The 11,789-nt window shown below is 42.8% G+C and overlaps 1 protein-coding gene across 8 annotated transcripts in view; it reads right to left on the reverse strand.

Annotated features, from left to right (window-relative positions):
* NRXN3 (neurexin 3) overlaps positions 1-11,789 on the reverse strand; it is a 1,235,498-nt gene that overhangs the window by 662,491 nt on the left and 561,218 nt on the right. For all 8 annotated transcript variants that reach the window (XM_079988538.1, XM_079988533.1, XM_079988539.1 and 5 more), the window contains one exon: positions 8,720-8,839. In XM_079988538.1, the coding sequence (XP_079844664.1) occupies positions 8,720-8,839 (120 nt within the window). The remainder of the gene's footprint in view (positions 1-8,719; positions 8,840-11,789) is intronic.

Consider the following 11,789-nt stretch of genomic DNA (forward strand, 5'->3'; position numbering starts at 1 on the left):
ACCAAAAAAATAGCAATTAGCAAAACTATATGTCTCCATGAGTCAAACAGATTGCTGGTCCAACTTGAAAGTGTCACAAGAGAAATCCCAGCAGGAGTGAAAGGTTTTGGAACTGTTTAGTTGAAACTTCCTATCACTCAATTCCTGGGCCATCTGGTAGCAACTGGGAAGCAAAAGAATAATTATTAAAGCATTTGAGCTTCCTTCAGTATATTTTATGAAAGAGCTACGAGGGTAAGCTTTGAAAACTCCTGCTCTTGCTTATGCAGTTATTTAACATTACTGTCTATGAAACACTGGCATTTACACAAATCACACCAGCTCCATCTAATCAAAGCCATGTCAAAAGCACAACCAATGACGGTTATATTGCTTAAGCTGAGAGGGCGGGGTGTCACAATTTTTAATGCCAGGAACAGAGTGCTTCTGAAAATCAAAACTGAGTTATAAAGGAAACCTGCCACTTCTAATCAATACAGGTCTCTGCCTTAGGCTAGAGAGAATGACATGTGACAGGCTTGCTTGCTGCACTAAGTGAAATATTAGGCAATCCGGTGAGTGTTGTTCTATAGCTGGTAGGGGGAAACTGCAGAAGAGGAGAATATAGCCTGGAATATGGGTGACTGGCTTTGGCTGGGGATTCACATCCCACTACCCAGTTTGAACCAATGTCAGCAGTGGAGTTTGTGCCAGATTGTGAAATGGAGGGTGTAACAAGGGTGTGTCAACACCCAGCTCAGGACGAAGGAGTGCACTGCAAAGGTCTCCATGCATCATCAGTCAGGTACATCAGGTTACATTCTCAGATGCTTATGAAGTAGGGGTGTGGACCCTTTTTTCTAAACCTGCTCGAAAGGCAATTCAGCCCTGGAAGCTGGATTCTCCAGATGGAGAATGCTCTTTTTAGGGTAATATGAAGCAACTCCACATAGAATAATCACATACATCCCTCCGGCTCCTTTAACACACTCAGAGATATACAGTCTATTTCAGAAGTGTCTAAATAACCCACCTAAATCTTCCTCTTGGGAACTGTTATTGAGACAACTGAGTTTAAAATTTTCATGTTTTTCCACAATGCTCCACAGATCAGCCTATTGTAACAGCCCCTGGATAACAAGCTTGTAACATTGCTGAGATATGTCTCCATGCACAGCTAAACTCCACTGGAGATCAGTAGGCAGTCATCTTCCAATGAGAGGCAATCATGAGCATATTAGGAAGGTCGGATAACAATCAAGAATATGGGCCTGGGCTTATCCTTTTAACCTGCTTCTGTTTTTCTTCCGTCATTTTTTTTAAAAAAGAAACACACACACACACATACACACACACACACACACAGTTTCTATTTGTAGTATGGATTTATTCAGCTCACCACACTGTCTCCATCAAATAAGGCTTCTAAGGGATCTTCAGAGATGACTGCTGAACTTGCTTCCATCCTACTGATGTCAGTGGATGCATGAGACCATTGTACATGCAGACACAGCATCCACATGTTTGCAGATTCTTTTTTTTTATAAAAAAATTTATTGGGTTTTTACATTTTATAAGGACACACACACATAAAAAGACAAAGACAACACATATATATTTTCATACCCTTACTTTCTTTACCCTCTTTCCCGGACTTCCCCCCACCCCCTCTTCATACATCCCAATTCCAATAATTAGTTCAGCAAGTTCTTGTCTAATCATCTTAAACATATTGTTATTATTTTTAAAACTTAGCTCTTTTTAGTTATCCACATTTAACTTATCCAATTCTCTTATAAACATTAAATCCTTTTTCTAAGGTCGACCTAACTTCCCTTCCATGAATTTCTCCCATTCTTATACTAATTATAGATCACAATAGCCAAATACAAAAATCATAAAATTTTGAAATTCAATTCTCCCCTCCCTCGCTACCCCGGTCTCCGTCCCTTCCCAAGCAAATGTCAACAAAAACAGTTCCTAGCCCGGACTCCTCACATCCGAGGCTCCTCACATCCGAGGAGATTCACATGGGCATCGATACCACCAGGGGATGACTGCAGTTCTTGTGTCAAAATGTTGCACGTAACAAGCTGTCACAAAAATTACTCCAATCAGCTTAGCCATTTCCATGTTGGCCAAGGTGATAGACAGGAGAGGCAGGAGAGAAATCAGTTGATTTTACTAGGGAAGAGGAGTGCACAATTCAGGCACAAGGATCAGATTTGCACGTACTCAAACACTGACACATAGCAAAAGTCTATCAGAGTGGGGAGCTGTTGTTAAAATTTCACACAGCCCCAAGTTGCTAACAGTGACAATGTTTGGAAATTAACTTACATTTCAGCTTCGCAACTACAATCTCGTGTGGATCTAGGGAACATTCCTTCTTGGTTTTAGGCTCCTTTGGGAGGAGGGGGTGGGATATTAATTAATTAATTAAAGTAGGAGTGGGGAACCTACCTCCCAATGGATGTTGCACTCCACATCCCATCTGTTCCAGAAAGCCCAGTGTTTCAGGAAAATGGAAAGTGTGGTCAAGAAACATGGGTAGCACCACAGGTCACCCTCCATTGCCCTAAAGGATGAAGAATTTGCTACTCCGAAGGGACAGAGGTTTTTAGCATTTTATTTCACTTATCAATCCCAAGTGGAGCCACAACAAATTTTTCACCCACCAACATTTGGGAGATAAAAGTGAAGTGGATAGAAAACACCACCTGTTTGCAGCTGCTTCTTTCCCTGACTTGTCATTTAAAAAACAAAACAAAAAACAGTATTTATTAGAATTCCAACACATCAAATATTAAATGCAAAACAGTCATTCTGTACCGCAGAAGTGTGGTTAGCACTCCATCAGCTGTCTGATTCATCAGCCACCCCCTTGCCATTTCTAAGCCATTTTTAAAATATGGTATTTGTGAGTTAATCCCAAACAATTATGGGAGATGCAGGAAGCAAGACACAGAGCTGATCAGATCTGGCTATGTGACAAATACACAAAGCCATATCAGAGTGAGGGCAGCAAGAATGCCATAATGGCACCATGCAGCTAAATCACAGTGAGGGGAACTATTTTGTTTGGTTTCACAAGCCTTGCTGAAAAATTGCTGGAATGGAGGAGGGTGCATTTTGTAAAATATATCCCCCACACCCCCAGCTCCAGCTTAGCTGTGTTGGGCAGATGGCTTCACAGAATGCTCCTCATTCATTCTAAAATACAAATAACCCCCTTCAAGTCATCATAAGTTCAATGGAACTTCCTTTCTACACATGGGCTATGAGGAGTGTAGATTCAGAGCAGACAAGAAAAGCCTAAAATTAATCAATTCCTCCTGTGTCTTTGGAAGTATCTGTCTTTAGTCTGACTCTCGGGGGATATTCATGCCACAGACTTAAACTGATTTCAAACTCATTCTCTTCTCCAGGGAACCTGAGAAACTGTAGTTCTGCTAGAGGGGCAACGAGTCTGTAACCAAGAATTATTGGTACCAAACAAATCCAGAGTTCTTCAAGTCAGACAAATATACAGCCAATATACATTTGAAACATAGATGGGCCCTTAGTACCATGAGGAGAACAGGTGAGAGGGAGGAGGAGGATATCCTTTAGAACACTGATAGGGAATATCAGGCCTGGGGGGGGGGGCAAAGGAGGCCTCTCTATTTGGACCTCAGGGCTCTTCCAGGAAACACCCCTTGTCCTTAAGGCCAGGTCCCTGAACAGCCATTTTTCATGCTTTTTCAAACACCTTTGCCTGTCTGGAACTTGTCATTCAGCTGTGATAATGCCTCTCACTTACACTGATGTGTGGGGTATATGTCAAAACCTCTGACTTTTGCATAGGTTAGATACAGACTACTGGACGAAGGTAAGCAGTGGTTGCTTCACTAACGTTCACCTCTGCCTCTGGCCACTCCATGGCATGCGGCGCCTAGAAAATTGCCCATGAAGAAATGTGTTCCCCCATCTCTGCTCTAGAGAGCTTCCCTCAGGTTCTCTCTGATGCAAAACATTTGGAAACCAACTCTTCTGACGTTGATTCTCATTATTTTCAGGGCTAATTCAGTATCCCTGAGGAGTACACAAAACAAGATGTCAGGCGGACATGCTTCCATACAAGCTCTTGGTCTGCATCCCAGCCTGATGCTTTGCAGTTGCTGATCGGTGTTTCGGTGCTTGCTGAGAGGAACCTAAAAGCTCCTTGGACAGTTTCCACAATGGAAGACATTGCTCTTGTTTGGCATGCGATGCTACAAAAAACCCAAAGCGCACTTCTGTATGAAGGCTGCTGCAAAGACTTGGGATGTGAGAAAGGGAATGAAAGCCAGTGGAAATATGAAGCAAAAGGCCACTTCCAATATTGCTCCTGGGATCTATAAAAGCCACACCACATTTTAACTTTTGCTTCTTATCTAGGTAGAATACAGAGTAGAGGGATGAGGATAGAACGTTTTTCAAGGATTGCGGGAATGGCACAAATTGGTAAAAACAGAGGTATGGACAGTGAGTGTGAAGCAACCAAGACTGAAGAGAGTAGGATAGGGTGCGTCCTGGTCTCCTGAGCTACAATTTGCGTAATTTGAATTCTATCTCTTTCAAATATACATACCAAGTCTTTCCACTGAGTTTGCAAACAGCACTGAAGACTACTACCAGGTAGAAATTAGCAGCTTACAAGTTTATACATCAACAGCTAATGATACATGTAGATTTATTTCCTGCACCCCATAACTCTTTCATGCATATTGTTTTGATCTGTAAGGTAACAAATTGAGCACATTAGAAATAAATGGGTGGTAATTAAACAGTGGCAAAAAGGGGGCTTTTGCTAAAGCAAATTAAGCTGAAGTGCACTGGCAATGAAATTGCAGAGGCCACCCCACCCGGGCACAATGTAATTGGCCCCAATAGCAACAGGTACAATTGTGAACATTCACCTTCTCAGTTTGAAAAGGAGGCAAAGCTGACCCATTTGAATAACCCTTGGGATGCAGAACGTCAGGATTACCAATGCAATATGGGAACTGAAAATGCAGGCATCGCAACCCCACCACAAAGTTAACATTAAGGAATCTAGCTTAGAAGTGTATGTGGACACACATTCAAGAGAGAGGCGCAATTTGTTTTTCCTATTGGCTGAATGAAAAACCTGTTTTAACAATACCAATCAATAATGTATTGCAACCTATAATTTGAACATACACAGAAACAACAAAAGCGAAGGAAAACTAATCAATGACCACCTGACAGATGCAGCAGCAGACAACTGTTTGGTGCTTTACTGTTTACACATGAGCCCCCTGCAGGCGACTGATCTGCTGCAAGCCAGGAACTCCTGGTCATTGGTGCAAGAGTGGTTTTTAAAAGGCCTCCACATGGTCATAGCCAACGGGAAGAAAAACAGCATATCCATCTGTGATCTAACTGCCATTTCTAAGTAGTTTTATTTAAATATTCATACCTTACTTGCATCAGTGAGTAATGTAGAACACACACTGGATCAACAGTGAAATTAGACAAAAGCTTTCCTAGAGCCAATACACATCTCATGTCACATCAATAAAGCCACAAATCAGCACTTCATTGGTCTTTCCACTAAACGGAATATTGGGCAAGTTGCATCTAATTGTGCCAAGGGTACCTAGATAGACTATACTTTGGCTAATGTCCCAGGGCTAATCCACATGCTACCTGTTGCTACTTCATTTCTTCTGCCTTTCTCCTTCTGGACTCACACATGGAAGAAGAATTAAAAGGGTGCCTGTGACACCTGCAGAAACTTCCAAGGTCAGGAAAACTGCAGCAGTAAACCAAAGCATCTCTGACCATAGAGGCCAGTGCAATTGTTCCACGGCAGCATTTCAGACATGTGAGTGAGGGGAGAAGGAGAAGGGAGATGTAATATACTAAGCCCCTAAATTTTTCAGCATAACTCATCAAGATCCAGTTTAAATAAGCCTAAGCTAGTGGAACAAAATATCACCAACTATGCTGGATGGCTCCATGACGTTTGGCTGCCTAGTTTACAAGGATCCATTTCTGCACTATGAAGTTTCTCACAATATTATATCATCTTACGACCTATTGTGGATACATGAGAACCTTTGTGACCCAAATTACCTGACAAAACATTACTTGCCAGCTGTGTTTGCACAGCATTTCCACTCTGGCCAAATTAACAATACAGACACCCCTGTTAGCATCTGGATCACACTGGCACTCAGGACAGCAAGGAACTTGTGCAACATTATTGGAAAGATACTATCCACCCCAGAGTGTGTTGGAGAACTGTAAGAACAAAATCTGCCATTGCAAAAAGTCCAGTTCCAAACAATCATTTGCAAGCATAACACAACCAAGGACATACCTTTTGCAGATCTCAGCACGACTGGTTTAGAACGATCATTGTGAACTTACCTTTCTCGCTCCTTTTTGGAGACATCCTCCTACCACAACCACTTCTAAAACACCAGCACAAGAATGCAAGAAACACCTGGCTGTTGACAATTCAAATCTGCTTTTCCTTGTATGAGTGGGGCCACTGTTGACACATTGCTCTTTAAAGACAGGAGCCTTTCTTCAGAACCAGGTCTTTGATGACCTCAGCAAAGCCAGGAGGGCCAATATAAAGGACTTCAGTGCCTTCCAGCATTTTTCTGTGACATTTTCTTTATAGTCTTTTTAGTGCCTTCTCTAGAAAACAGGCATGCTTACAGCCCTCCCTACATGATGCCTGCATACATAACATGTGTCTTATGATGCACATTTTAAGGATCAGAAGAAGCCCATAAAGAGTCACTTTCACTCACATCAATCTGCCCTCCAATTGCCCTATATGACACCCTATCTGTTGATTCCTGAACATTAAGGAAGTTCTAATTACAGACTCAGAAATGAACTTGTTGACAATTTGAAGTCTGTCTGAATTCATTAGTGCCAATGGGTTCTGTAGTGCTTTGGAATCATGTGGCCCAATTCATTAGAACCCAGAAAGGGCATGATGTCACTAACCCTTTTAGATCACTCCACAACACTTATTTAAATGCAGCTTCATAGGTCCTAGGGTTGCATTTTCTGTGTAAAGTGGTTTCCTAAGAAGCATGCCTATGATTGACAAAGAAGTGTGTCTCACGGGGCAGATAAGTGCCATGCTTAAAAAAAAATAAAAATAGGGTAAGTGAAAGGAAAAGGACAGCCAGAAAAGGCATCTCTTTTCAGACAGAGCTTAGGGCATATTTACTAACTATGATTGAGCTGTGAATCTCTGCATAAAAGACAAAAGTGGGAATAATTCTGTGCCTATTGATATACATCTGGCTGCACTGCATTTGATTGGGATTTTAGAACTAGCTATCTATACATGCATCAATTCACATGCCACAGAGCAACTGGAAGATTGCAAGTTTTAATTTTCCCCGATGCAGGGAATACATGTGTGTGCACAGAAAACTAGCTTATGAGGAAAAAGAATTCTAGGCCAAGTTTCTCTCTGATGTGCCAATTTTTGATATGTGTGAAGCAATTTGTTTTGTTTCTTTTGATAGGGTGCAGAAGAAATGCATCCAAACAAATGATATCTCACGTGCAGTCCAAATGGTATCACCCAAGGGGGAAAGTGTGTCACACACGTCTGCTGCATGTGTGGATCAGAATCAAATTCCTGTTCTCCCAATGATTTCCCCACGCACACCTTGGGTTTCCCCGCATTAACACTAGATAAATGTAGTGCTCCATTTCATGATAGTTGGAGTGACCAAATTGAAAGCAAGATTTGAATGACTAAAGGATGAAGGTGATTTTAATGTGTCATTTTTGCTTGAAGAATACATCTTCTAAATGCCATTATGAGTTCTGTGGGGAGAGTTTATCTTTCAGTGGATCTCCAGGACATGCTAAACTCATTCTCATTATACAGAAGGGCAGTCAGAAGATCCATTTCACAGTGACTTTACCATGTCAAAGATGAACATGAACACAGGACCAAAGTCCAGTAGCAACAGCACCATGGAGCCACCCTCCCAACACCAGCATCACTGCAGTTTGCCTGGGTGGTACTGGAGCAGGGAAGGGAAGGGACCAGGTCGTGGCTGCAGAGATGCACTGGTGAAGCTAAACAGGCACTCCCACCAGAGCATCCAAATTGTCCATCACTCCAACACTGTCTACGACAGTTTCACTGATGCTGGTGTCAGGAGACCAGTTCCACAGTGCATATCGACCACACTGGCTACTACTGCCAAAGTCTACCAACAAGTGACACCTTAGCACACAATCACCAACAGGAAATTGTGAACATCATTTGCAGAACCAAAAAGCCTCCAAGAGTTCAATTTGATACCTTTTCAGCTTTTGCAGCCACTTAAGACAAGACTAAGTACCGGACACTGTGGCTGGAAAACTTTTAAGAAGTTAATGTACTTCATTTAGTAAAACTCTGATTACTGTCTAGCACACACAGTTCCATCTGGATGCTATAAAAAGAACATCAATAGCCCCCTTTCATTTCATTTGTCTTTAAATATGAAAACAGAATGCACTCAAGCACTTTCATATTAGATCAAAGGGAAAATAATTATCCTACTCTTTCTTCAAGTAATCTAGCTTTTAAAGCTAGTTGCCTAGCAAAATGATGAGGCAGCTCCAACATTAGGATTCACACCCAGTGTTAAGCTACCAAACCAGACATCAAATGCCTTCTAGGTCCTTGCAAAATCCCATATAAAAAGCTGGTACTCACGATCATTGCACTGGTTCCCAGAGTAGGAAGTCATGGAACAGTCACAAATGAAGCCTTCCCATTGCTGGATGCAGATGCCTTGGTTGGCACAGGAGTCTTCTTGGCAAGTGGTGCTTGGTCCTGAGATGGGATAGTGAGGAAAGCAAGAAAGAAAGAGCAGCGATTGGAAAAGAGTCATAATACGAGACCATTATTTATTGTCGTCATGCACCAAAGAAGAAAAGGAAACCAAACACTTTTTTTTTCCTATTTCATGGACATGCAACAGAAATCCAGGACACACAGAAGACATGGAGAATTGCACACTCAGCAACAACAGAAAACTGTGGCACGCAGCAGAAAGAAGGTGTGGAAGGTAGCATATTCCCTCTTAGGCAGGCTCAGAAGAAATGCTTATAATAACTGAAGTTTGCCTCCCCCACCATGCCAAGATTCACCATAATCATCCTAGTTCTCTCAACAATGCAGCCTGATTCTCCAAGTTGTCTATTACTTGCCTCCTCATGATTGCTTTTCATCAAGGATCAGATGGGATGTCGTTTGGGACTCCCAATCATTTCTTCAATGCAGGTTGGAAAGGGAGAAGGGAACTGACAGTTCATTTCTCTAGTAAGTGTCCACTTTATCCAAAGACCTATCAGCTGGTCTTTGAAAGGAAAATGTTTGGTAGGATCTGGTACAGTGTCAGCTCCTGCACTTTGTTGGTGCCTTTGACCCTGCCTCTTGACCCTTTGTATCAATGCAATTTATTTTCAGCACCAGAAATATGAGAAACAAAAATTGGGATTAGTCACTGGGTTAGTTCACACACAGGCAGAACTGCATAGGAAACAAAGGGGGTGCACTCATATTTTGAGGATCCAGTTGCAGACTGCAGGTAGGAACCACTGATTTTATGCTTATTTGCCATAGGAGATCAAGTTAATTCCCCATTATTATTTAATATTGTGCTTCAGTTCCTCTCCCTTAAATACAACAGCAAAAACTGTGGAGATTTCAGGATGAGGAACACACTTTTTGACTTGGTCCAAGCCACTGAGCCATCTGGGTGTAATGAATTAACAGCATCCTCTGAGATCCATCAATCAAAGGGATTTTTTCCTCCTTCACTGTTGTGGAAGGAGGTGAGATCTGCCATGCACAAAACAGTTTGTCTTGCTATTTTACCAAACTCAGCAGATCTGAAAGACTAGAAAAAATGAACTCTCCCTTACGACCATCAACAGAGAGTTGCATTTTGGATCAACTAATGAAGAAGAAAAACACCCAGCAGTTTACACTTCTGTATTTTCAACAATGCTCTTATATCCATCAAAGGAACAGTAGAGGGATTCATCTGGTATACTACTGACCAAGAAAATGCTGAAACAAAAGCAGGTGCAGCAGAGCTTAATGGGCTGGATCCAGAGTTCCAGTGGGTGGAATTCTGCTTGGGGGACACTCTCACTGGAGGAATGGCAGAAGAAACTTTCACCAGTTCTGAGGGAGGCAGTTTTAGCCAACTCCTCCTCCCCCCATACCTCCTGAGAATCTGCTCTGTGGAGTTGAGGTACCCTCTGGAACATGCTGTAATAAGCAAGGGGCTGCAGCGGGAAGCAGGGACTTGCCTCCTTTACTGGATCTCAGTTCCTGGCATTTGATCCATCCTTTCCCCTGTGCAAACTATTCTTCAGCCAAGGGCAAAGAAAATTCATCAAGTGATGAGTTCAGATGGGACAGTGAGATGAACTTTACTCGTTGACATTCTGCTTCTTACAGGGCTGTGAAGAAGCAGAGGAGTTCTGACAGTGGTGAGGAAAACTAAACCTGACTTCCCAGGCCTAACCCCTCACCTGGTTCACACATGCAAGTAAAACCACTTGACTATTTTTCATTTGACACCTGACAGCTCATTGGGTAAACTGACTCCACTGAACAGCAACAATGCTGGGGTGAAGTTCAATGGGCTAAGGCCCAAGAACAAGTTCTTTTTGAGGGGGGATGTTCAGGAATGTTCCCCTCAAAAAAGAGGCGAACCTGATTAAAATCCAAGCTGGGGGATACTTCAGAGTTTACCCCTCCTTTGAAGAGGTGCCCCACATGAAAAAGTCCATCCCACAAGGGACCCGCTTAGCTAAAGTCTGCTTGACAAGGGGATGCCTTTTGTCCCCCAGCCCAGGAAAAGCCATAGCTTGATGACAGAACATATGCCAGGTTCCAGGTTCAAGCCCCAGCATCTCCAGGTATGGCTGTGAACAATTTCCTTCCTGAAGCTGCTAGTCACTGTGGTGAATACTAAACTGGATGGGTGAAGGCTCTGACACAATGTAAGGCAGCTCCCTATGTTCCAGTGTTCCTCGAGGGCATCACTTCAAAGCAACCTCATAGCAAAGCAACAAAAATGGGAAACATGTTGTCCTGCTGTGCTTGAAAACATCAGCCTTTTGCATGCAAGTGCCTGGGAAACATGACTGGTTTCACTTTAAGCCTCTCTGTGTATGGCTATCTAGCTTGCATCCTTCTGTTCAGACAGGCAACAGGCTGGCCTGAGTGGCATCAGCAGGATGGGAGTGGTTGAGGATATTAGCGCACCAGGGGCAGGGGGAGATACAAACCCAGAGCTTCTGTCAGGATTTGAGCTGCTGTGTAACAAGCCTCAGGAACACCTGGAGGCAACGGCAGTGCTACCATCTGCCCAGCTGCAACGGCAGTGCTACCATCTTACAAACACAGTGCCTGTGAGTGATTTCATCTAAGGAGATGGGCTATGACAGCAGCAAAAAAAGGAGGCTCCAGGCTTACAGGAGAAGCAGCTTTTGGATTTTACCATCTTGCCGCTTTTCACAAACAACACACCTGTTTCTCTTTTATGGGGGAATACTTTGTTTGATTGAACTCAAAGCAGGCATTCTCTGGCTGGATTCTATTGACATGAGCATTTTCTCCATGGCTCCTCTACTAGGGAGTTAACGGCCACATTCATACACACTGACACCACTGACTAAGAGGAAGCAGTGTCCAAAGATAATCTAAATGAGACTCCACCTCAGATTCATCCTACTAGATCAGCTTTCCTTCTAGTACCTTGCAA

Source organism: Podarcis cretensis (assembly GCF_951804945.1).
Source record: "Podarcis cretensis genome assembly, chromosome: 1".
NCBI classification, from domain to species: domain Eukaryota; kingdom Metazoa; phylum Chordata; class Lepidosauria; order Squamata; family Lacertidae; genus Podarcis; species Podarcis cretensis.